This window comes from Meles meles, chromosome 19 (genome assembly GCF_922984935.1).
Source record: "Meles meles chromosome 19, mMelMel3.1 paternal haplotype, whole genome shotgun sequence".
NCBI lineage: Eukaryota > Metazoa > Chordata > Mammalia > Carnivora > Mustelidae > Meles > Meles meles.
In genome coordinates this window covers 43,459,539-43,487,376 of record NC_060084.1, presented here as the reverse complement: position 1 = coordinate 43,487,376, position 27,838 = coordinate 43,459,539, and the positions used below count along the sequence as shown (strand labels likewise).

Below are 27,838 nucleotides of genomic sequence, written 5' to 3'. Positions count from 1 at the left end.
AAAAAAAACAAAAACAACCCAATACAAACCACTCTGCTTCAATAATTAGCAACATTTTGCCAATCTACTTCCCAGCTCTCTTTGCCAATTCTTTTTTCTTTTCCTGGAGTATTCAAATGCAAATCTGGTGTCTTTCCATTTCTTAAATATATATGTATCTCTAACACATAGAACCTCTTCTCTTTTAACCACATTGATATTATTATCCCTAACAAAATTAGTATTTCTAAATATCAACTAATACTCAAAGCACATCCACATTTTCCCCTCTGTCTCTTTTTACATGTTGTTCAAATTAGGTCCAAGCAATGCCCACATGCTGAATTTAGTTGATAGATCTCTGAAGTCTCTCAATCTGTAACTGTTGCTCTTCCCCTTTTCTTTTTCATGCCACTCATTAGTTGAAGAAATCAGGGTCACTTGTTTTGTAGAATTTTATACATTCTGGATCTGCTTGGCTACTTCCTTTTGGTCATTAACTCTATTCCTCTATCTCCCAAATTCTCATTTTTAAAGAGTTTGATTCAAAGGTTTGCTTCCTTCAGTTCACTGTTTTGGCAGTAAGGCTTCGTAGGCAGTGGTATTTCCTATTGCATTTTATCAGGATGTGGATATTATCTGATAGTCCCACTTTTATAGAGGTTAAAATTGATCAAAGGATTCAGAGGTGGTCAGCTTGATAAATCCACTGTAAAGTTCTCACTATAAAATATTTCACCAAATAGTTTTAATATCCACCAAAGATAATTTTCTGGACCCATTATTCCATTAGGGAACTAGAAAATAGTAATTTTTCTAATCCTACTATTCTTTCTATATTTACTGATTTCTTACAAATGAAACAAAACAAAAAAGTTTTAATTTGAGGAGCTTTTGGTGGCCCTGAAATTTGGTTCACATGGAAAAAGCAAAATAAATGCTTATTTTCCCCCTTATCAATTTTCAGAATGAGTTGGTGCCCAAGCATCTTCCATTGCTGACCAAACAGTGCAGCTGTAACCAAGTAAACTATCAAACTACTAGTGGGGTCATGGCAAATGACTCAACTCCCACTGGTTGATGATGGGGCAATTTGAGCATCAAACCATATCCTGCCTGTAATGGAATGATCTTTCTTTTATATGACTTTTACATAGAAACATACACACACAGGTGCACATATACACACAAAATTAAATTTCCAACTGGCTAGTTTCTGCCATCTTTTTGATGTTTCTAATTAATCTTTAACAGTGGTCAGACAACAGGAATTCCAAAACATTTACTTTTTGGAATTTATTACGGGAAAATAATTTCATATTTTTCTGATTCTTCAATAGTTGTACGCTTAACCTCACATTCATGAAATTTGTAAGGTTTCTTTTCATGATGAAATGACTGATGCAGCTCAAATGATGAACTCCTCGCATTCAATATAACCTCCTAGATTTTATCTGGAATAAATTACCTTAAGTTTACTAAGTGCTGAGCAATGACATGAGGCATTTCTACATTTTCTACTTCTACAGTAAATTCCTTTCATATGAATTCACTAATACTAATGATAACAACTGTAAGTAATATTTACAGAAAACATGCTATGTAGCTGCTATTTTTCCGAGCATTAACTACTTAATCCTTAAGACAATCCTATTACACAATGTGGCAGGCTGACTCTGAAATGGTCCCTATAGCCTGGTATTCATATTCTTGTGTAATCCTCTACCTTTGAGTGTGGGGTGACACAGTAACTTACTTCTAACCCACAGAAGACAGCAAAGGTGACTAAAAGGTATTATTTTGGTGATTAGGTCACACAAGATTACTGCTTCTATGATGCCAGTAGACTCCTGCACTCTTAGCTTGCACACTTAATAAGCAATCATGTTGAAGAAGCCCATGTGGCAAGGAACTAAGATCACCCTTCAGCCAGCTAGAAACCAACAGCCATGTGAGATTGGAAATGGATCCCTTCCCCTGCTGAGCCTTCAGATGAGACCTAACCCTGGCTAAAACCTTTAGTTTAGCTCTTTGAGAGACCATGAAGCAGAGGACCCAAAAAAGTTATGCCCAGACACCTGACCCATAGAAATTATGAGATAATGTGTATTATTTTAAGCTACTAAGTTTGTGGCAATTTATTACACAGCAATAAATAACTAATATACATAGGTACTATTATCACCATTTTACAAGTGAGCAAAATGAGGCACAGAAGTTTAAGTACCTTGTCCAATAATACACTGGTAATAAAGGAGTGAAATGGGGATAATGATAGATAAGGCTAAAGATTTTCCCACATTCATTGTATTATTCCCTCATACTAATTTGTTGAAGATAAACAATGTTTGGTGATAGAAGGCTTTTAAAGCAACATTTTTTTTCAGTAATATAAAATTTCTTATGCTTAACTGAATCATGAAGCAACATTCTCAAAAATGATTTTTCAGAGATCCTGTAACATAATGTACAATTGAAAGCTTTCTTGTATTAAACTCCATTATGAATTTTCTGATGTTGAGTAAGATGTGAATGTTGTCTAAAGGCCTTCTTACATTCTTTACATTTGTAGGGTTTCTCCCCAGTATGAATTCTCTGGTGTTGAGTAAGAAATGAATAAAGTCTAAAAGCCTTACCACATTCCTTACATTCATAAGGTTTCTCACCAGTATGAATACTCTGATGTTGAGTAAGTTGTGAGAGCAGTCTAAAAGGTTTCCTACATTCCTTACATTCATAAGGTTTCTCACCAGTATGAATGCTCTGATGCTGGGTAAGTTGTGAGAGCAATCTAAAGGCCTTCCCACATTCTTCACATTCATAAGGTCTTTCACCAATATGAATGCTCTGATGTGAAATAAGTTGTGAGTAACTACTAAAGGTCTTCCAGCATTCCATACATTCATAGGGTTTCTCACGAGTATGGATTCTCTGATGGCGAACAAGTTGTTGCCTTAGTCTAAAAGTCTTCCCACATTCCTTACATTCATAGGGTTTCTCACCAGTATGAATACTCTGATGGACCGTAAGTTGTTGGCATATTCTAAAAGCCTTTCCACATTCCTTACATTCATAAGGTTTCTCACCAAAATGAATTTTCTGATGTACTCTAAGGTCTGGACCACATACAAAGGCCTTCCCACATTCCTTACATTCATAGAGTTTCTCAGCAGTATGAAGTCTCTGATGTCGAGTAAGATGTGTACACTGCCTAAAGGTCTTCCCACATGCCTTACATTCGTAGGGTTTCTCACCAGTGTGAATTCTCTGATGCCGAGCAAGTTGCTGATGTACTCTGAAGGCCTTTCCACACTCCTTACATTCATAGGGCTTTTCACCAGTATGAAGTCTCTGATGTTGAGTAAGTTCTTGGAGCACTGTAAAGGCCTTCCCACATTCCTTACATTCATAGGGCTTCTCACCAGTATGAAGCTTGTGATGTCGAATAAGGTGTGCACGCTGTCTAAATGCCTGCCCACATTCCTTACATTTATAAGGTTTCTCACCAGTATGAATTCTCAAGTGTTGACTAAGTGTTGAGCGACGAATAAAGGTCTTCCTACATTCCTTACATTCATATAACTTTTCTCCATTATGAACTCTCTGATATTCAGCAAGAAAATTATGCTTTTTGTAAGTGGTCATTTTTTCAGAAGTAATTTTCACTTGCCCAAAATATCCCCCTTGTGATTCTTTTTGCTCCTCACTCTTGCCTTTGCATTCCCAATCATTTCTAAAAATGGAGTCCTGAAGACTATAGCTTTTAATTCTTTCCATTATCTCCCACTGGAATGAATATATTTCATAAATGTCCTTTTCTGGAGATAAAGTATTGGTCCTGTATCTGGACTCCAAATCTGAAAGAAAACAGAAGGGAAACACACACTATATTCCTGTGACAGAAGAAAGCTAGCTTCTAGAGAAATAAAAGGCACCTAAAATAATGTCTATTACAAGTGAATGGATTAGATATCTCTAAAATGGGCATTTCTGCTGAACCTAAAAATCCCCTTATCTTCTGCAAAATTACACACCAAAAAACTAAGAGTTAATGAAGAAAACAGGGCTGGAGAAGACCACTCAAACCTTATGCAACTTTATTGGCAGAGCCTTAACAAATATAACAATTGATATTTCAAGAGATGAGTCAAAAGGCAGTTCAGCACAGCTGAAGGCCAGTTCATGGATACTAAAATGCACACACAAAAAAGTGGAAATGCTAAATTTCAGGTGCTGAGACACTGATGAAAAAAAAAAAAAAAAGCCCTAAGCCAGCAAGGCTACTATTCCTAAGGTAGGAACAGGGTAAAATGTAACCTGTCTCCAGCTAGAAGCCATGCAAGATTGATGGTAGCTACCTCTGGGAGACAGTCTTGGATGCAGACACTTATTCATTTTTTTCATATAGAGGTGAAAGGGAAACCAACAATAAAGCACCAAGTTAGAAACTTTGCCTTTCCTGATGAATGTTTTAAGTTTACTTCTATTCTGGCTTCATTCCAATAGGAAAATGACCTGTAAACCAAATAACTCACACATTAATATTGCTATCATTCCCTATTCCCTATCACTATTGAGCTTATTTTTATTTTTGTATTGCAGGTTATTAATTAAGGAACAGACTACTCTTACACATTAAAAAAAAAAAAAAAAAAAAAAAGCAGGGGCGCCTGGGTGGCTCAGTGCGTTAAAGCCTCTGCCTTCAGCTCAGGTCATGATCTCAGGGTTCTGGGATCAAGCCCCGCATCGGGCTGTCTGCTCATCAGGGAGCCTGCTTTCCCCTCTCTTTCTCTGCCTGCCTATGCCTGCTTTGTGATCTCTGTCAAATAAATCAATAAACTCTTAAAAAAAAAAAAAAAAGCAAAGGAGGGGCGCCTGGGTGGCTCAGTGGGTTAAAGCCTCTGCCTTCAGCTCGGGGTCATGATCCCAAGGTCCTAGGATCGAGCCCCACTTCGGGCTCTCTGCTCAGCAGGGAGCCTGCTTCCTCCTATCTCTGCCTGCCTCTCTGCCTACTTGTGATCTCTGTCAAATAAATAAAATCTTTAAAAAAAAAAAAAAGCAAAGGGAACACAAGGGAATGGAGTACAGGACTGGAGATAAGGTTTGTGATTACAGAAACAAGTTAAATCAGTGATGAGAATCACCTGAAAGTTTCTTAAAATTATACAGAGGTATTTTTAACTGACTGAAACATAATCTATAGGATTAAGTCCTGGGCATGTTTTTGCTTTGTACTTATATACATTCTCCGGCAAATGATTCTGATGCTGATCAATATTTGAGTCTCTCCACTTAAATGTTTTTAATGATTTTGCCTTATAATTAGAATCAAATATAAATACCCGAATATAGATAACAAGCTGGTATCTGCTTATCAGTGCCTCTCTCATTTACTCTCTCTGTTCATGCCACAAAGGCCTCTTTTCAGTTCACAAAAGGCACTACCTGTCTTCCCATTAAATAGGACCCTTCACAGGTTGTTCCTTCTTTGAGAAATCCTCCGCCTTCCCTTCACCATCAGGTCTCAATCAAAAATCGCTTCTTCCAAAAGCCATTCCTGCTGATCCTGTTTAAAGCTATGCACTGTATATTCTATCCCAGCAACTCGTTGCTCTTTTTTGCCCCAATTTTGGAATATTTATTAATTTTCTCACTTGTTATTCTGTTAGTTTCTTATCCCTAAGCTTCCCTAGTGGCAGAAACAAACTCGAAAGCCCATTTACCATTAAGTAACAAACCCCAAATACACAATGGATGTTACTCATTTAATTCCCATAATTACGTCATCACTAATGAATATGTACATGTTTCTAATCTTTTTAAAATGTACTACAATAGGGGTGCCTGGCTGGCTCAGTCAGTGGAACATGCAATCTTTTTATTTGTTTTTTAAAGATTTTGTTTATTTATTTGACACAGAGAGAGATCACAAGTAGGCAGAGAGGCAGGCAGAGAGAGAGCGGGATGCAGGCTCCCTGCTGAGCAGAGAGCCCAATGTGGGGCTCGATCCCAGGACTCTGGGATCATGACCTGAGTCAAAGGCAGAGGTCTTTAACCCACTGAGCCACCCAGGTGCCCCGAGCATGCAACTCTTGATCTTGGGGTCCTAAATTTGAGCTCCACATTGGGAGTAGAGTTCAGCTTAAAAAAAAAAAAAAAGTACTACAATGATTTACTTTTCTCCTCTAGAGTTTATACTATTACTTACCAGTGTACATTTATTCATTCAAATTTTTGTTCCTTCATACCTCTTCTAGGTGTTCCCTCCCATTCCATATAGCTAAAGCAATGTTTGTATGTCCCAGAAAACTACCTCAAATATCTTTCGATTATCCTAACATTGAAAGGTTTATGAAATCCTTAGCAAAAAGACATGGGCAGATATTGAGTATAGCAGAATGACAGTCAAATATGGAATGGTACCTGGGATCACCTGATTGCAAAAGAGGAAAAATAAAGGCTATGTTGGATATAGGGTCAAAGACAATGATCCAGATGGGGGACATGAATGAGAAAATCTAAATGTTGAATGAAGTAAGCAAAGATGGGGGACAAGTGGGACAGGAGTGATAAGAAAGGTTTTTTTCTATGACTACGGTACAAATGTATAAAACTGCTAAAATGACTCAAAAAAACCTCATCAATGGGGTGCCTGGGTGGCTCAGTGGGTTAAAGCCTCTGCCTTCGACTCAGGTCATGATCCAAGGGTCCTGGGATCGAGCCCCACATCGGGCTCTCTGCTCCGCAGGAAGCCTGCTTCCTCCTCTCTCTCTGCCTGCCTCTCTGCCTAGTTGTGATTTCTCTCTGTCAAATAAATAAAATATTTAAAACAAAACAAAACCTCATCACTATAAAACATGAGACTTTGAAAATATTCTAAACTCGATTATCGTGGTGGTTACATAACTATGCATTTGTCAAAATTCCTAGATACTAAAAAGAATGAATTTTAATGTACATAAATTATATTATAGAATAAGCTAGACTTGTAAGATATTTTTAAAATATAAACACAGAAAAAGATGTCAATTCCCACTAATTTACAAAAATAATGCACTCTTGGGGCACCTGAGTGGCTCAGTGGGTTAAAGCCTCTTCCTTCGGCTCAGGTCATGATTCCAGAGTCCTGGGATCGAGCCCTGCATCAGGCTCTCTGTGCAGCGGGGAGCCTGCTTCCTCCTCTCTCTCTGCCTGCCTCTCTGCCTACTTGTAATCTCTGTCTATCAAATAAATAAATAAAATCTTAAAAAAAAAACAATGCACTCTTAGGGAATATGTGGGAAATCTCTACTATCTGCTCAATTTTGCTGTCAACCTAAAACTGCTCTAAAAATTAAGTCTATTAAGAGAGGGGTCCTGGGTGGCTCATTTGAGTAAGCATCTGACTCTAGGTTTCAGCTCAGGTCATGATCTCAGGGTTGTGAGATCAAGCCCTGCATCAGACTCCACACCGGTGTAGAGATTGGTTAAGATTCTTCTCTCCCTCTCCCTCACCCCTCCAATCTCTCTCTCAAAAAAAAAAGCAAAAAGAAAAAAAAAAAAAAGGCAATATATATATCCAAATAGAAATCCCATAATGGAAAAACAGCTAAAATTAAGAATTTAACAGGTATATATTTTTTAAAGTTTTATTTATTTATTTATTTGACAGACAGAGATTACAAGTAGGCAGAGAGGCAGGCAGAGAGGAGAAAGCAGGCTCCCCGCTGAGCAGAGGGCCCGATGTGGGGCTCGATCCCAGGACCCGGGGATCATGACCTGAGCTGAAGGCAGCGGCTTTAACTCACTGAGCCACCCAGGCACCCAAGAATTTAACAGATATTTTTAATAGCAGATTAGACTTAGCAGAAAAGATCAGTGAACTAGGAAATGGGTTTATAGAAGCAGCACTGGAATAAAAAAGAGTAAGAAGAAAAGAAAAAAAAAAAACAAAACAGAAAAGAACATGCGACAATTTAAAAAGGTCTAACATATGTGTGACCTGAGTCCCAGAAAGAGAGAGGAGCAAAAATGGGAAAGAAACAATACTTGAATATATAACAACCAAGAATTTTTCAAAACTGACAAGATACAAAGCCTAATTTAATTCCTTAAAACAGCAAACAGAATACATATACCACAATATAAAACTAGATACACCACAGTAAATCTCTGAAAACCAAATAAAAAAAGAAAATTCTAAAGGAATCATAAGGGAAAAAAAATACCTCAAAACAATACCTCCAAAGGAATTACAGTATGACCAAAAAACTGCTGCTAAATGGAAATCACAGAAGCCAAAAGACAAGGTATTTGCTAAGAGAAAATAACTGCCAATCCAGAATTCCATCCAACAAAACAAAGACAAAATTCCATACCCTTTAAAAATATTTTCAAACAAAACCTAAGAGAATTCATTGCCAAGAGACACAATAAAATAAATATTTAAGGAAGTTCTTCATGTACAGAGAAAATGATTCCAGATAGAAGCAAGGCAGTGCAGAAAAAAAATGAGGAGCATTGTAAGAGGTAAACATGTAAGTAAATCTAAATAAGTATTGGGGTGCCTGGGTGGCTCAGTCGGTTGAGTGCCTGCCTTCAGCTCAGGTCATGATCTGGCTCCCTGCTCAGCAAGGAGCCTGCTTTTCCCTCTCCTTCTGCTGTTCCCCCTGCTTGTGCTCTCTCTGTTAGATAAATAAGAAAGATCTTTAAAAATACATAAATAAAATATTATTAATATCATCACAGTATTGGGAAAGATATTAAAGGAATTAATTTAAGGTGCAATGTAGTAAGAATTCATGTTTTAATTTCTAGGGCAACTCTGAGAAGAAAACTGAAAGTATAGATAACTAACATACTCAAGAGGCAAAAGCTAAAATCAAAATATCTGATTAATCCAGCAAAGGCAGGAGAGGAATAAAAGGAAGAAAGAATAGGTTGAACCACCAGAAAAAATAAGGAAGGTACTAGATTGGCACCTCAATATGTAAGAAAGTTACTTAAATGTAGATGGATAAAATAACATCAACTAAAAGACAAAGATACTTCTTAACCATACTGGGGGAAGGAAGCTGTGTGAGGAGTCCAATCTAGGTAAAGAGGACATCCCCCTATGAGGGCAGCCTCAGGCTGATTGCTGAAACACAAGCAAGGTGAGGAGAGTATCTGGACAGAGGACCAACATGTATTGTGCAAACCTACCGTGAATCTAATTCTACCTCCCACCACTGCCATTCCAATCAAAACCACTATCATCTTCGGGGCGCCTGGGTGGCTCAGTGGGTTAAAGCCTCTGCCTTCGGCTCAGGTCATGATCTCAGGGTCCTGGGATCGAGCCCCACATCGGGCTGTCTGCTCAGCAGGGAGCCTGCTTCCTCCTCTCTCTCTGCCTGTCTCTCTGTCTACTTGTGATCTCTGTCTGTCAAATAAATAAATAAAAATCTTTAAAAAAAAAACACAAAACACTATCATCTTCAACCAGGACAAAAGAAATAACCTCCTGACTGATATTCCTTCTTCCCATCCTGCCCCTATTCAGTTGTTTCCTTTTTATTTTGAAAAAACTGTAGATTCCTACGAGGTTGCAGAGAAATATACAGGAAAGTCTGATGCAACCTTCACCCAGCCTCTCTCAATGTTAACATCTTACCATAACCATAGTATAATACTCAAACCAAGCAATTCTCCTAGTTTTCCTCTAAAAGATACAGCTTTCATTTTTGGTAAGTTTATTTTTTTATTATTTTTAGTAATCTCTATACCCCACAACCCCAAGATCAAGAGTTGCATGCTCCTCTAACTGAACCAGTCAGGCCTCCCTAGCTTTTATGTTTTTATATGAAATTTATATTGAGTTAAAATTTTTTTTTCATATTTAGCTTTTATATTTGGCTTTTAATATTTTTTTAATTTTTAAAAGATTTTATTTATTTTATTTAACAAACAGAGATCACAAGTAGGCAGAGAGGCAGGCAGAGAGAGAGAGAGAGGGAAGCAGGCTCCCCGCTGAGCAGAGAGCCCGATGCGGGACTCGATCCCAGGACCTCGGGACCACGACCTGAGCCGAAGGCAGAGGCTTTAACCCACTGAGCCACCCAGGCGCCCCTGATCATTTATTTTTTGACAAAGGCACCAAAACATTCCAATGGGGAAAGGAAAGTTTTTTCAACAAATAGTGCTGGCACTATTCCCCAGTGCTGGCACTGGGGAAAAAAATCTTGACCCCTATCTCATTCCCAAATTAATTTAAGATATATTTTAGAACTGGGGCGCCTGGGTGGCTCAGTGGGTTAAAACCTCTGCCTTCGGCTCAGGTCATGATCCCAGGACCTGAGCTGAAGGCAGTGGCTTAACCCACTGAGCCACCCAGGCGCCCAATAAATAAAATCTTAAAAAAAATAAAATAAAATAAATGATCATTTAAGTGTGAGTTCTACCTCAAAGGTCTTTGTTCTATTGTTGATCCTAATCCAATATTCAATGTCTTGACTACTGTAGTTTTATTTATTTAATATTTATTAATATGAGAGGAAGAGAGATAAAGCAAGAAGGGGGCAGAGGGAGAGAATCTCAAGCAGGTTCCCCACCTAGTCTGGAGCCTGCTGCAGGGCTCACTCTCACGATCCTGAGATCATGACCTGAGCTGAAACCAAGAGTTGGACATTCAACATACTAAGCCATCCAGGTGCCCTTTGATTACTATAGTTTTATTTTTATTTTATTTTTTAAAAAGATTTTATTTATTTGACAGTGTGAGAGCACAAGCAGGGGGCGATGCAGGCAGAGGGAGAAGGAGAAGCAGGCTCCCCGCAGAGCAGGGAGCCTGATGCGGGTCTCAGTTCAAGGACCTGGAATTATGACCAGAGCCGAAGTCAGTCACTTAACCAACTGAGCCACCCAGCGCCCTGATTACTGCAGATTTTGTTTTTTTTGTTTTGTTTTGTTCTGTTTTTTAATTTTTTTTTTAAAGATTTTATTTATTTATTTGACAGATAGAGATCACAAGTAGGGAGAGAGGCAGGCATAGAGAGAGAGAGAGAGAGGAGGAAGCAGGCTCCCCGCCAAGCAGAGAGCCCGATGCGGGGCTCGATCCCAGGACGCTGGGATCATGACCTGAGCGAAAGGCAGAGGCTTAACCCACTGAGCCATCCAGGCGCCCCATGATTACTGTAGATTTTGTAATGAATCTTGAAGTATCTTCAAGTCATGTAGTCTAAGTCCTATAATATAGTCTTCCTTTTCCAAGATTACTTTAGAAATGCTAAGTCCATTTTCCGTATAAATTTTGGAATCAGCTTGTTAAAACTGTAAAATTGACATTTTAACAATACAAAGTCTTCCCATCCCCAAAATAGTCTCCATTTATTTAGGTCTTTAATTTCTCTTAGCAATGTTCCATGAATTTTAGTGTAGAGGACTTACATGTTTTGCTAAATTTATTCCTTAATATTTTTTTTGGCACTAATTAAATTGACTTAATTTGCTTTCAATTTTCTTTCTTTTTTTTTAATATATATATATTTTTAATATTTTTTATTTACTTATTTGACAGAGAGAGATCACAAGTAGGCAGAGAGGCAGGCAGAGAGAGAGGGAAGCAGGCTTGCTGCTGAGCAGAGAGCCCAATGTGGGGCTTGATCCCAGGACCCTGAGATCATGACCTGAGCCGAAGGCAGCGGCTTTAACCACTGAGCCACCCAGGCACCCCTGCTTTCAATTTTCTTAATTGACTTAATTTATTTTACTTTAAATTCCTTATTTTTTTCACTTCTAGTATATAAAAACACAATTGATTTTTATATATAAATTTGTATCCTATGATCTTACTATGATCTTCATTTATTACATTTGAGTAGTTGTTGTTTTGATTCCTTAGGATTTTCTACGTACACAATCTTGCCATCTCCAAACAGTTGAACTTCCTTCTTTTTGATTTTATGTCTCTTATTTTTCTTGCCATATTGCAATGCTAGGACCTCCGATTCAATGTTAAATAGATATGGGAAAAGTGGGCACTCTTGCATTGTTCCAAATCTTAAGGGGGAAATTGTTCAATCAAGTATGATGAAGTTTATGACGTAGCATTTTTTTAGCAGTATTTTTTGAGGAAGTTCCCTTGAACTTCCAGTTTCCTGAAAATTTTTATTATGAATGGATGTTGAATTTTGTCATAAGCTATTTCTACATATATGGACACAATCACATGGTTTCTCTCATTCTTGTTAATACTGTGAAAAATATGGATTAATTTTTTTCACACGAATTAATTTTTGAATGTTAAACCAAGCTTGTATTCCTGGGATAAACCCTACTTATCATCATTTTTACATATGTTATTTAATTTACTAATATTTTCTTAAGGATTTTATATCTATGTTCATGCAGGATAATGAGCCTATCATTTTTTTTTCCCTTTAGTAATTCACCAGGACATAGTATACAAGTTACACTATTCTTGGAAAATGAGTTGGGAAGCTGTTCTTTCCTTTTATGAAGGAATTTGTGTACCACTGTTATTTCTTCTGTAAACATTTAATAGAATTTGCTGGTGAAGCCATTTGAACCTGGTGTTTTCTTAATGGAAAGATTTCTGATAACTGGGGCACCTAGGTGGTTCAGTGGGGTAAAGCCTCTGCCTTCGGCTCAGGTCATGATCCCAGGGTCCTGGGATTGAGTCCCGCATCGGCCTCTCTGCTCAGCACGGAGCCTGCTTCCCCCTCTCTCTCTGCCTGCTGCTCTGCCTACTTGTGATCTCTGTCTGTCAAAACAAAACAAAACAAAAAAAAAGATTTCTGATAATGAATTCAATTATTTTGACAGATACAAAGTTACTCATATTTTCTTTTTTTTATCTTGTATCAGTTCTGATAATTGTATTTTTCAAGGAGTTTTTCCATTTTGTGTAAGATGTCAAATTTATTGGCATAAAATTGCTCATGGTATTCTCTCACTATTCTTTTAATGGCTGTAGGGTGTGAAGTGATAACCCAGTTACTCTTTCATTCCTAGTATTAGCAATTGTTGTTGTCTTTTTTTTTTTCCTTGATGAATCAAGCTAGGTATTTATCAACTTTGATCTTTTCGAGAAATCAACTTTTGGCTTTATTAATTTTCTCTACTTTTTCTATCTTGTTGATTTCAGCTCTTATGTTTATTATCAACTTTTTTTCTCCTACCGAGAACAGCTCCTCTCTCTGAAGTAGGAGAAAAATATGAGAACTAAGAAAACCAGAGAGTTGTAATCAAGGTGAACATGAAGTTCCTTTGGTGGCCAGATTTAAAAGATTTTAATTTGCTGCCCAGGTCTCAGCCCTTTCCTCCAAAGGCCATGGGCTTTTGAGGAGAGATTTCCAACAACATCTCAAGACTAACCGGCTTGGCTGGTTACCTCCAGTAATTAATTCCCCATCTTGCTCAGCCCTCACTCACCAGAGTAGTGTCTTCTGGTCCCTTCCCTTACAACCATCCAGGGCTCCTTCCCTTCATCCAATAAAGTAATCACATCTGGTTTAGAAATGGAAGGTTCTGCTTAAAAGATAATGTGACATGAAATTTTAAGTCCAAAAGCCAGGTTCAAATTTGGTTAAGTTCACAATTAACTACAGATCAAAATGGTACTTTATAAAGCCTAAGAGCAAATAAATACAAGGGAGTTGAAGAGCACTCATGTTAGGTAACTTCAGGAGCACAAGGAATAGATGGTTAAGAACAGGCCTTAATATAATTTAAACTCAAGCTCCGCTGAGAGGCAGTCTTGTGTAGTGGTTGGGAACACACAGTCTGGATCCAGACTGCCTGAGTTTAAATCCCACCTTTGTTGCTGTGTTACCTCAGCCAATTATTAACCTCTTATCCCTAAGTTTTCTCATCTGAAATGAGGATAATCATAGTATATTTCTTATAGAGTTGTGAGAATTAATTAATAACACACAATGCTCAGAATAGTATCTAAGTACAAATATATGAAGCTATATATATATATATATATTTACATGTAAATATACATATACATACATATACACACCTCTATGTGTTAGCTATTTTTATTGTTATCCCTTTGCTGACAAGATAGTGTCTTAACTGAGACATCTTCTGATCCTTTCTAGGATTATTTATTCAATGTTAAATGCAAAGTTCTTAGATTTTAAATTTCAACCACAAAGTAGGAAAAACTAAATGCGTTTGTTATAGGAAACAGAATGTGTTTGCTTGAGTTTCAAATGAACTTTGTGGATCCATTTCATACTTTGTAAGTTCTATAGGCTCCCCTGATTTTTAGAGTGACTCAAAGCCCCTGTGTTTAGGTACTTTCCTTGCAGGTGGATTAGAATGGAGTGTTAAGTATTTGCATCAATTCTGGGCTCAAATATAAGGTAATATCTGATTTCTTGGACAATGCCTCTGGTGGTAGAATTCAAGCCAGAATTTAAGCCCAGCCCTTGGATAGCAGTGAAACAAGTAAATTACAGAGCCTGAAGAAAATGTGAAGGACAGGGGTGCCTGGGTGGCTCAGGGGATTAAACCTCTGCCTTGGGCTCAGGTCATGGTCTCAGGGTCCTGGGATCGAGCCCCACATTGGGCTCTCTGCTCGGCAGGGAGCCTGCTTCCCCCTCTCTCTCTGACTGCCTCTCTGACTACTTGTGATCTCTCCCTGTCAAAAGAATAAAATCTTAAAAAAAAAAAATTGCTTTAAAAAAAATGTGAAGGACAGAGCTGGATGAAAGTGATGACGCATTAAATGGAGGAGCCTTTTTCCAACCTAATGAAGCTAAAACCATTCCTTCGGAACAGAGAGAAAAAATTTATCTAGTTTTTCAAAACATAGTCCTGAAATTGATAGCAGAGAAAGCCAACATAGTTTGGGATAAACAGCCTTACCTAGTGAGATGAAATTGCTGTAATTCTCCCACATCACATCCCTATATAAGTCCCTCTGAGCTGAGTCCAGGAATTCCCATTCTTCCTGTGAGAAGTCTATAGCCACGTCCCTGAATGTCACTGAACCCTGAAAAAATAAGACTCATGTATTATCTTTGAAAATAAATGAAATGTTTTTTAAATGAAAAGGGGGGAGATCAAGGACTGCAATGCAGAGAAGGGTTCACATAACAAGCAAATGAGGTAGGGCTTATGCATCAGGGGCAGTAAGAAAATTAGTATCATCGAAGGAGAAGTTCTACATGTCTTGAATAGTCCTGTGACTACAGATTAGTTTTTTACCCAGAAATATCTGGAAATGAATAAAAGAACCAAAAAGTCCCAATTAAATGAAACACTACACACAAGGCTCCTACAAGCTCTGCTTCTCTACCAAAAATTCATGGGAAACGTCTTCCACCTTCTTTTCCCTAAAATGATCGTGAAAAAATATTGATAAGAACTTCCAAATGTACAACAACAGCTCTTCTAAGAAAACAGACTCAAGCTCATCATAAAGTCATATTTTCTTACAAACATTTCCTCTATAAGGACTATTTTTTTAGTCAAGTTTATAGAAATTGCTACATGGTAGTCCATGCTTTGAATATTTTAGATGCAGTCTTTTTCTTTTCCTATTTAGATATTTTAATTCAGTTCAATTTCAAACATCTTCCTCAGCTCTCACAGCCCACATTATCTATTACTTGTGCATCTGGATGACCTTTTTTAAGTCTTTATCATCCATCATCCCTCACTGAACACTCTTCCTCATTCCTGAATTAGAGGATACTCAACTATGATGATGTCACTTTGGACCAGTGGTTTTCAATAAGAAGTGCTTTTACTCCGCAGAAGACATCTGGCCATGTCTGGAGACAATTTTGGTTGTCACCACCTGGGGGGAGGAGGTGTGGGTGTTACAGGCATCTAATTGGTAAAGGCCAGGGACACTGTCAGACATCCTGCAATGCAGAAGACAAGTCCCCACAATAAAAGAGTCTCTGGCTCAAAATATTAATAGTTCCAAGGTTGAGAGACCTAGCTGTAAACCCGTACAACTTGTAAAATTACACAGTGGACTTTGCTCCTGGTATTATTCTCTCAGGGTTGCTGGAGATGATTCTCGATCTCTCTCTTTGCGGTGCTGTTCTGATTACCTGCTAATCGCCCCACTGGTGAGGGAGAGATCCCTTGGTCTAAACAGTATGAGGCGGCTCAATTCCTGACACTGGACAGATGAGATTGACAGCGTTATTAGACATGTATACTCACAGCCCAGGGGAGGAGAACACCACACGTCATGCAGGGCCACACAGGGGTTGCACTCAGGAATGGAGTGAACAAGCAGGGTCTGTGGGAGGCAGGCTTTGTAGTAAAAAGAGGGTAAGGTGTCCCTAATTCCCGCAGGAGGATGTGACTGGTTTGTTTGAATAATTCTGTGGTCCAGCAAGGAGGTGAAACCTTTTAGAGTGAGGACCAGGAGGGGTTTAGGTCATCTTCCTGATAGGAAAGCTAGCCAGGTGGGAGTCTTTTTGCTGGATGGGGAGCATATCTGGCAAGAGCAGGGGAACTCATGATTAGGCCTTCGGAGCCCTGATAAAGATATCAAATAAGCATATGAAATTTTAGGCCTTACAATGTAAGACCCCAATTACATTCCTACCCAATCCACCCAGTCCTAAAAGCCTTACACATGTACCATAAGATTTCAACACATACAGAGACTGAGACCAGCCAACACTAAATCTCATCTTACGTACGGGAAAACTCATGTCTGTGAAGAAGTCTGGAGTTTTCCCTTCCAGCCGTCAAACAGGACCAAATTCTTTCTTCAATCACACCACAGATATTCAAGGAAAGTTTTCAAAACAAGGATCTCCCACTTAATATCAATAACCCATTCCTGAATATCAGACATTCTAAGACTACATTATTAAACTGTTACCTATTTCCCCATCATTTTAAAACAAAGAACTCCACGGCATTATACATCAATTTCAAGCCTCCAAATAGCCTAATGGCTCCCTCCAGTACAGAACCACAGTTCACATGGGTTAGTTATTGCACACATATCTTTAGCTTTAGTATTTTCATTGTCTCTTCTACTGAATTCACGTTTCTCATTTGCTTGTGTCTTTCCCCACAATTTCTTCAATACTTCTGCAACTTTTTAGAGACTTATTTTGTACTACATAAGAGCTATACGTTAAGTGCACTATGAAAATGCATTTCAGCAGGAACATAACACTCAGTTATGACTCACTCAGTATGAAGTTCTGATACCTCCATTCTCATCAACAGCACCAGATACACACATCCTCTTTAATGATATTTGCATGCATCTCAAAACACCTGCAGATGGTTCTGACAGTCTAGGAATTATATGTGAAATACGAGGAGACTCTCCTGCAATTATTTTTTGTAAAAAAAGGTTGTGCTGAACTATACAATTTCACATATATGAAATTCTAAAAATAGGCGAAATTCATTTATAATGTTAGAAGTCAGGATAGTGGGGGATGCCTGGGTGCCTGGTGCCTGGCTCAGTCCATTAAGATCAGCTCAGGTCATGATCCTGGGGTACTGGGTTCCAGCCCTGCATTGGGCCTCCCTGCTCAGCAAGGAGTCCGCTTCTTCCTCCTCCCCTACCCCTGCTCGCGAGGTCTCGCTCTCTCAAATAAATAAAATCTTAAACAAACAAACGAACAAAAAGAAGTCAGGATAGTGGTTATATCTGGGCTGGGTGGGCAGGGAGTGATCAAAAAGGAGACGTCTTAGGTACTAGCAATATTCTCTTTCTTGACCTGCGTACTGATAGCACAAATATGCTCAATTCACGAAAATTCATTCAGCTACACTCTTAGGACTTGTGTACTTTTCTCTATGTATGTTATGTGTCAATAAAAAGCTCAAAAACTTTGAAAAGATGTCAAATAGTGTACTGGAGACACAAATATTTCCTACATAAAACCAGACTAAAAATCACTGTGTTCAGAGAAATATACTCTCTCTGAAATTTAAATATTAAAATCAAAAGCTGTTCTATTGGAAAATGTTAGCAACGGGACATTCTGCAGAAAATGCCTGCATTTTTCTCAAGGCATTTCACTTTCACTCCCTCATGGTTCTTGACAGAAGACTTTGGTGCTAGGAGGCGGTCCACATTAGTGGAGAAGAGGGAAGGGTACCTAGAAAGGACACTGGGCTATTTGTCCCCAACCCTCATAGGACTGAGAGTAACTAAAGCAAGGTCCTGGGCAGAGTTCAAGTTAAGGGAATGAGTATGTACACATACCCTAGAGATCAACAACATTTCAAAAAGGAGAAAGAACATCAACTTACATAGGCCATGGTTTCAAAATGCAAGAACTGGTCAGTCCCTTTCAAGATTTCTCTGCTGGGGAACTGCAAAGCCCTGATAAGCCAGATCTGAAAGAAAAAAAGAGACCATGAAACCAAATGTAACTCAGAGATCCCAAAATGACTTACGTTAATGAGTTTTTTTCTTTTCCCTCCCTACTTCCTAACTATTCTCCACCACTGTACCCACCACCCTGATCCCATACTCATAAAAACTAGAGGAGATGTCTGAAAATCCAAACTTTGAGGAAATCCAGCTGAACGAAAGCCTGAATACTTCGGAGAAGGATTCCTCATCTAGCAATATATATCTGGTCCTGATGACGGAATCCTCCTTCCTCCAGTACAGCTTTTCAGGGCTGAGAAAGGGCCATACCACCCATATACCGTCTCTCAAGCCCCCAGGATCCTGCCTGAACTTCCTAAATATGAAGCCTGAAAACCACATAGACTGAGCCTGGCAGCTGCTGCCACTGGCCTTTCCCCACCCCAAACAACTCATCACTCTTTCCCAATCAGGACCTCTCGTACCATGACATCCTTTGCACCTCTCCCCTCTCATACCATGACCACCAGAGCTAGTCAAACCTTCATGGAGAACCGTTACGTGATGGGTGCTTTACGTACATCACCCTGTGACCCTCAGCACTGCTCCGCTATGTATTTCTTGTCATCTCTCAACGGATCAGGAAACCAATGCTCAGGGGTGAAATCATTTGCCCAAATTCACAGTTATGAAGTGGCAAAGTTTGTTCTGAGTTCACGTTTCTCTAACTATGAAGTCATCTTTCAACTTTGGTTTTTGGCTCTGAAGACTAGATTTCTACTTCACTGAGAGGAACCTGAACAAGGGCAAATCACTTTAAAAAAGAAAAGAAAAAAAGGAAAAAAAAGAGTCTTTCAAAAGATACTAAGCCTCACTACTAATTAAGGACATGTATATAAACCACACACAAAAATTATACTTTTACAGTGACGGGACTGGGAAGTCTAAAAGACTGATGATGTCCCAGAGCAGTAAGGTCATGAGGAAATGGACACAGTGTTGGTCCAAATTTATAACTATGTGAAGCAGCATTTAAACATTATAACCCTGTAAATCCTAAGAACCAGTTCCCAGAACTCCACTTCTAAGACTAAAGGAACTATTTGCACATGCATATAAAGATGTCTGCAGAGGTGTGCAGACAGGTATGGTTTACAGTGAATAAAGGCTGAAAAGAATCTAATCTAGGAAATGGTTAAATAGTACTGCATCTATACCACTGAAAACCAGGCACATATTAAAAAGTAATATTAAATATTAAAAAGTAATGAGGTAAAATTAAAAACAGTGATGACATTGCCCTAATTTTGATAAAATGGGTAAAGTCAGTGTGTTTAAAAAAAAAAAAATTCCCATGGGGTGCCTGGGTGGCTCAGTTGGTTAAACGTCAGACTCTTGATCTTAGCTCGGGTCTTGATCTCAGGGTCATAAGTCTGAGCCCCTAGTTGGGCTCCATTTAAAAAAATAAATTAATTAATTAAATAAAAATATAAATAAATAAATAAATCCCAACACGCGTGGCATTAAATTCTTGTAACAGAAAAAAAAAAATCACATGTACACCTAGAAGGATTAGTTAAAATGTTTACAAGAATAACCAGCAATATTAAGCCAGCTTAATATAGCACCACCATATTAAACACAGTGTGAACCTAACATACACAAATACTCCAAATAAGGTAAAAATTTCCCCATTTCAAGGTTTTAAGTCCTCTGTTGAACTACAAAAAAAGCCCAGGATACTCTCAGCCCAGGATACTCAGCTGTTATTTTTCCTGGGTGACTTTCTTTCTTTCTTTCTTCTTCTTCTTCTTCTTCTTTTTTTTTTTTTTTTTAAGATTTTATATTTTGGGGGCGCCTGGGTTAAAGCCTCTGCCTTTGGCTCAGGTCATGATCCCAGGGTCCTGGAATTGAGCCCTGAGTCAGGCTCTCCACTCAGCAGGGAGCCTGCTCCCCTGCCCTCTGCCGCCTACTTGTGATCTCTGTCTGTCAAATGAATAAGTAAAATCTTAAAAAAAAAAAAAGATTTTATATATTTATTTGACAGAGAGCAAAAGCATAAGCAGGGGGAGCAGTAAGCAGAGGGAGAGGGAGAAGCAGGCTCCCTGCTGAGTGGAGAGCCTGACTCAGAGCTGGATATCCCACCACCCTGGGACCTGAGCCTAGGGCAGACACTTAACTGACTGAGCCCCGCCAGGGGCCTCAGGGACTTTTAGACTTTTTTCTTTTTTATTTACTTCACCTTCTAATTCATGAACCAAGCCAGAGTTCTATCTAGAAATGAATGATTAAAAAATCCTTGACTGATGGCTTTTAAGTAACAACAGCAGTCTCATGGCTGCTTCCTTTCACGTTTTATTGAGAAATAAATTTATTTTATTTCTGAGCCGACGCTTTAGACTAAGATGCCTATGAAGTTTCTAGTTGGATCTGTTGGATCTCTTTGTATTACTAATCTCACTTTGCATAAAATATCATTCAAATAAAAACTGTGAGACATTGTTAATGATACTGGAATTAAAATAAAGTTTTTAAAAAACACACCCATACAGAAAACCTGTGAGACATAAATCTTATTGTATGAAATCCATTACCTCCAGACCCCATAGCTTCAATATAATCTGGATATAACTTGATAGTACTTGCTGTCATCAGATTAATATCTCTTCCTTCCATCATAATAGGTTACTGAGTAAGTCAGGAGGAATTTTTTTTAAGTATACATAATGATGAGACTTGGTATACTGTTATAATTAAATACTGATACAGGCTTTTGTGTACCACTTTCAGGATACAAATCTTAGCTCTGACTATTATTATTATTATATTATTATTATTATTATTATTATTAACTATGATTCTGGACATGTCATTTAACTTTCCAGCCTTAGTCACCTCCCATAAAAAAATGGTGATAATTATAGATTCTAACTCAAAAGGCTGTTATGAGGATTAAATAAGATCTCAAATATAATATAGCACTTAAAATAGTAAGTAAAAGTCAGTTATATCACTGAAAATGAAGAATACTACATACATTTTCCATAAAAAACTTGAGCTTTTCAGCCCTGCTCTTATAATGCTAGCTAATAAATTTCAAACTTTATATCGATAAGCAACTCCTCCTGATTAACAACAATTTACAAAAGGGGGTTCAAGGATGCATGAAGCCAAAGTGGGAAAATCCTCATAATTTTTGGATCTAGGTGATGAGAAAAAAGATGGAATCACAACACAACAATAACAATTAAATCTACTAGCACTTATTATGTGTCAAGAACTCTCTGAGGTCTTTATATATAATTAATTCATCTTTTCATAGCAATCCTATACGGCAGCTTCTATCATTTATCTTTTCACAGATGAAGAAACTGTGGCACAAAGAGATGAAATAAATTACCCCAATTCCACCTAGCTCTAAGTGGCAGTTTTAGGACTGCAACACTGGTAATTTAGCTCCACAATTCAACGGCCTCTCCTAAGACCACATAAATATAAGACCATGCATGATGTCGAAAACTTCAAACCATTTCTCAAATTTCTACTAACATCTTCCATTCCCTTCCCTCATTAACACATACCTCTCCATTAAAAACCCTGTCACATTACAACTTCTTAAAAGCCTCAAAAGCAGAAAACCCTGTCACCAATAGAACTATCTCCTACCTTTGCCTGCTTTTGAATTCAGGACAGTGGTAAAGATCAAAGACATCTAGCATATGATTCCAACTAAACTGTGATCTTCTCAACAAATCGAAGCCTAAAATAAAGCCCTGCGGATGGCCTCCCTTCAGGAGGTTTACTTGCTAGCCATTTAGATGATTTGAAAGAAACAGCACACAGAAGGAATTAAATGACTGCCAAAGGTTCATGGGAATATCCACTGGAGAGGAGGCAAGAGGTAACCAGATTGCCCCTATCATTCACTGGGAAAGAAGGGCAAAGTACCAGGTCTATGAATAGGATATTTCCAGCGTTAAAACCTAACCAGCAAAAAACCACCTGGAACAAGCATGTATAGTCCAACAAAATCAGATTTATTGACTTAAGAGAAGGAGGAAATTCCACAGGAAGGGTTGGAATGCAATGGAGGAGGAGAAGAAAAGCTCTTTTGTAAAGGGCTGAACTCCTAAGGAAGGATTTTGAAGGATGTATGGGAAGTAGGGAACAATTCCGGAATGGTTGCAGGTTTTCTGTGGTGAGACTAGGAAAGGCAGAGGTTAATTGGAGATTAAGTATTATCTTGAAGGGAAAGCAGCTTAGCAATTGGGTATCTCCAGCAATAAAATAAAAAATGGCAAAGCAAGTCTGGAGCATCATTGGTAAAACAGCTGTAATCTCTCAAAAAGGGAGTTGTTATAGCATTTTACAACTGCTGCATGAATAATACTTTCTATTAATTTTGCAGCTGGCTTTATCTGTCTCTTCTCTCCCAGCCGGATTAATGCAAGGTTTGTTTTTTCTCTTTTCAGTTCGCACGCATTTTTCATTCTTTCCCAGGAGATGCAAAGGTTTCCATGTCCAGAAAAAAAAAGTTACATTTCACGAACAAAGGATATAGACATACAAATGGTTATCTTCTTTCTCGCTCCTTCCTGAAGACCGGCAGGATTGGGGGAAAGACACGGGAATCCTGATGCATTAAGCCTTTCTTGGAACTCAGCCCGCCTTGGCTAACTCAGAACACACCCCCGCTATCATACTTGCTCCCACCAGCCACCACGCATAGAACCCGATGGAACTAAGAGGGAGTCCGGGGTTAAGCTCAGCCGTCTCGGTATCAGAGAAAGGTCGAGTACAAAGGCCAAGTCTGGAATCTGTCTCCGAAGTCCTGGTAGTTTCCTTACGAGGGAGCTCTGATTAAGTTGTGGTTCTCAGAGCTGCAATTCTCAAGACCGCGTCTTTTTGTTGGGGGCCTTCACTCTGGGGTTCATACATCTAACTCGGAGCCATTCTGGGCCGAGGGATATGTGCAGCCCTTAAGCGGAAAGGGAATGGACGCCTCAGGGTACCCGATGCCCAGTCAGCGTCACAAATTCCACAGTCAGTACAACCCGGTTCACACAGAGGCCCGCGCCGCCCCCGCGCCGCCCCCGCGCCCATTTCCTCCATGCACGCGACCAACTCACCTCTCGGAGCTGAAACCAGCAAGAAAGCCGGAAGGCAACAAGGAGCAGAGGCCTGTGGGAAATGTAGTCTTCGGTAGGGAGGGCCCGCCCCGCCCCAAATTGCTGCGTGGAATGCGCAAGCGCGGGTGCTAGCTGTTGCTGAGGTGATCCTGGGAGGCCCTAGGGGCTTGAGGGTGGGCTACGAGGGGAGGTTCTTCAAGGATGCCCGGGACAGGGAAGTGAGTTCTGGGAGCGTGTCGTGCTTGTCGCAGAAGCACTGGTATGTCTTAGAAAGAAGTCTTAACACCAACAAACACATAATGTACCTACTAGGCGCACAGCAGTGCTCAGTATATATGCCCAAGTAGGATGTGGACGTATGTCAAGTTCTGAATAAAAATATCCCCAAACCGTATCAGAACGGGGAGCGGGGCGCCTGGGTGGCTCAGTGGGTTAAAGCCTCTGCCTTTCGCTCAGGTCATGATCCCAGGGTCCTGGGACTGAGCCCCGCATCGGGCTCTCTGCTCAGTGGGGAGCCTGCTTCCCTTCCTCTCTCTCTGCCTGCTTCTCTGCCTAATTGTGATCTCTGTCTGTCAAATAAATAAATAAAAATCTTTCAAAGAAAAAAAAAAAAAAAGAACGGGGAGCGGACGACACAGAAAGGTAGCTCGTGCTTGTCTCTCCTTCCCCTCCTTCTTCTTCTCGGTTTTTTTCTCCTTCTTGGCAATTGTGAACAAGTTGTTCTATAAATTCTGTTGGGTTAAGGTGATCGATAAAGTTGTCCTCCCCCCTTATCGGCCATTTCTCTTTCCTCAGTTTTAGTTCCCAGCCCTCAACTGCCATCCCCAAGCAGACGCTCCTCGTTTGGTGAGAAGATGGACAGTAGCCTAATGCTGTGTCACAATGTGTGCATCATTCACCTCACTTCCTCGCATTATTAGGCATTTTATCATCTCACTTCGCAAGGAGAAGGGTGAGTAGAGCAAATAAGATATTTTGGGAGAGAACACATTCACAGAACTTTTTTTATATCGCAAAAGTTTTGCAACATACAACATATTGTTGTAATTGTTATATTTCATTATTATTTCTGTTAACCTCTTACTGTGTTTAATTTATAAATTAAACTTTATTATAGGTATGTATGTATAGGAAAAAAAATATGGGGTTCAGTACTATCTACCCTTCCAGGCATCCCCTTTGGGTCTTGAAGAGTGCCCTCTGAGGGTAAGAGGGGACTAATGAGTTGTCATTAAGATGTCCTTTATTGGGGCGCCTGGGTGGCTCAGTGGGTTAAAGCCTCTGCCTTCGGTTCAGGTCATGATCCCAGGACCCTGGGCTCTCTGCTCGGCAGGGAGCCTGCTTCCTCCTCTCTCTCTGCCTGCTTCTCTGCCTACCTGTGATCTCTCTCTGTCAAATAAATAAATAAAATCTTAAAAAAAAAAAAGATGTCCTTTATTCTTACTGATTTTTAAAAAATCTAGTAATTAGAGGTATGAGAGAAGTGTGTTTATTTCTGTTTTCCCTTTAGTTCCATCAGGTTTTGTTTCAGGTATTTTCAAGCTCTGTTACAAAGTGCATACATTTATAATGTTTTTGATGAAGAGGATTGAAAAGTGAACATTAGGAAGAGTATCTTCAGAAGTCTTTCTCAGGTGAGTAATCATTGAATTCGTCATGTCCTGGGTTCATTCAGGAAAGGAATGGGATAAGCCCACCAGGATTTATCTACCACTGCAGCATCCTCCCCATCTCAAATATTTTGATACAGTAGTTAATAGATGGAAGAATTTGTTCTTCTCTCAAGAATATAAAACTTTTTAAAGAAGAATATAAAAATTAGAAGTTATTTGACAATGTTGAGGCCAATCTTATTCTCATTTTGCAAATAGGAGAATATATCTCAAGTAGGAGATATATGAAAACTACAATTTTAGATTTGTCAATTTCTCCCTTGAGTTGGTTCAGTTTTTGCTTTGTGTATTTTGAAGCTCTATTATATAGTATATTTACATTTATGATTGTGTGTCTTGCCAATGAATTGATCCTTCTATTATGAAACATTTCTTTATGTCTCATCTTAATGTCTAGTATTACTATAGTCACTTTAGTTTTCCTATGCTTACTGCTTGGCTGGTATATCTTTTTCCATTTTTTTTCCTTGCATCTACCTCTGATTTTATATTTAAAATATGTTTCTGGTAGATACCATGTGATTTGAGTTTCACATTTTTTATCCAGTATGATAGTCTCTGGTTTTTCATTGAAATACTTATCATTTATATTTATGTAATTATTAATTTGATTGGATTTATATTTACTATTTGGTTGATTTCTATTTGCCACATTTTTTTTTATTAACTATCCTTTCCTCTCTTTTTTGGAGAACTGATGAATTTTTTCTGTTATATTTGAATTTTTCTGTTGGCTCTTTACTATACCTTCATGCATCTTGTTAGAGGTTGCTGTAGGGCTTAAAATATGCATCCTTATTAAATATAGTTTACTTAGAATTAATATTGTACCACTCTGTGTAAAGTATAAGAACCTTGTAAACAATATCATTTCATTTACACTTCTTATTCTTTTTTTTAAATTTTTATTTATTTGACAGAGAGATAGAGAGATCACAAGTAGGCAGAGAGGCAGGCAGAGAGAGACGGGGAAGCGGGCTCTCCGCTGAGCAGAGAACCCGATGCCAGGCTCCATCCCAGGCTCCATCCCAGGACCCTGAGATCTGAAGGCAGAGGCTTAACTCACTGAGCCACCCAGGCGCCCCTACACTTCTTATTCTTTGCCCTACAGTTGTCATACTTTTTTCAGCTACATACACTATAAACCCCACTATATAGTGTTGCATTATTTTGCTTTAAACTGTCACATATTTTATAATTTTATAAATAACATTTAATAAATTTAATAACATTTAAAGAAGAAAACATGTTTTATATTTACCCACAAATTGACCATATCTCATGTCCGTCCTTCCTTCCTTCCTATATTTTCATCTAAAGACAATTCTCTTCAACCTGAAGAATTTCCTTTACTATTTTCTAAACTTAAGTTCTGCTAGTTATAATCTAAATTTTAATTTATCTGAAAATATCTTTATTTCATCTTCGTTTTAATTTTTTATTAACATATACTGTATTATAAGCAGACTCCCACTGAGTGGGGAGCCCATAAAGGCTCTATCCCAGGACCCTGAAATCATGACCTGAGTTGAAACCAAGAGCCAGGTGCTTAACTGACTGAGCCACTCAGGCGCCCCATAAGACTTCCATTTTTAGTTCTATTTTATACATTCTGTTTTTCTGCTGACTTCCTATTGTTGATGCAAAATGAACAAACCTTTTAGAATCTCTAAGAAAGAGAGTTTTATTTGACCCCAGGTTAGGACAGCTGCCCAGGAAACTGTGCTCTTCACAGCAAAGAAAGTGCTCCAGAGAATGAACAGTTTTTACAGGGTTATATAGTTTTTTACATCTTGTAAAAGCTCACAAGATTATAATTACCATATAGGCAGGAATCATAAATTTTAAAGTCAAGAAATGCAGGGACTAGGAACATTTATTAATAAGTATCTCAAGGAGAAGATGGTTTTCCTTTAGTTACTCATTCACAAAGCAGATGTACAATGCAAGCATGGCAGACCATAAATCAGGCTTTCGGTTTGAACAAAGTTTATATACAGTCATTCTGACTTAGAAAGAAATCTAAAATGGCTTCCTTTGTGTATCCAGCCTCTAGAGAGTTTGTCTCTCATCATTGTCCATTTATTCATTATGACCATATTTTCCATTAAGTTAACAAACATATTTATACTGCCTTCTAATTCTAATATCTGGGTAATCTCAAGTTCTATTTCTACTGGTTGCTTTTTTCCTGCTTATGGATCACATTTGCCAGCTTTTTTGAATGCCTAGCCATTTTTTATTGTATATTATACATCATAGATACTATGTTATTGAGAGCTTGGATTTTATTATCTTACTTTAAAGAATATTGATTTTCTTTATAGTGGCTGATTAATTTTCTGGTGAATCAGTTTGATCCTTTCAAGGCCTGCTTTGAAGCTTTCTTCCGGTAGCTTTAGAGTAGCCTTTGCTTTAGGTCTAACATAGCCTACACTTAAAATGTTGACTTTCTAGGGTATTAGCCAACTCCTAGGGTGTTCAGAGTATTTATCCACTCTGCGTGTTTTGAATTTCCTGTTTCCCAGCACTGTGTAACTTCTAGAATCACTGTTCAGCTCACAGCTCTCCAGCAGTTGTTCTCTGCTAGGTTATGTAGAGTCTCCCTGTACATGCACAGCTTAGTGTTAAGATTTTAAGAAGATGCCTATGCATAGTTCTGGGACTCTTTCTTTTTTTTTTTTTTTTTAAAGATTTTATTTATTTGATATATATAGAGAGATCACAAGTAGACAGAGAGGCAAGTAGAG

The 27,838-nt window shown here is 38.6% G+C and overlaps 1 protein-coding gene across 6 annotated transcripts; it reads right to left on the bottom strand.

The window, feature by feature from the left end:
* ZFP14 (ZFP14 zinc finger protein) lies at positions 1-23,463 on the bottom strand. 6 transcript variants are annotated; one of them, XM_045988761.1, is made up of 6 exons: positions 23,416-23,463; positions 18,223-18,309; positions 16,153-16,231; positions 14,839-14,965; positions 13,390-13,488; positions 1-3,836 (listed from the first exon to the last, which is right to left on the bottom strand). In XM_045988761.1, the coding sequence occupies exons 3-6, from the start codon at positions 16,180-16,182 to the stop codon at positions 2,470-2,472; spliced, it is 1,623 nt and encodes a 540-aa protein (XP_045844717.1). In that variant the 5' UTR covers positions 16,183-16,231; positions 18,223-18,309; positions 23,416-23,463; the 3' UTR covers positions 1-2,469. The 6 variants fall into 6 exon arrangements, with proteins under 6 accessions (XP_045844717.1, XP_045844719.1, XP_045844718.1 ...); XM_045988763.1 differs by having other exon boundaries at positions 13,390-13,485; XM_045988762.1 differs by lacking the exon at positions 23,416-23,463 and adding an exon at positions 22,854-23,356.
* Positions 23,464-27,838: the final 4,375 nt, after the last annotated feature.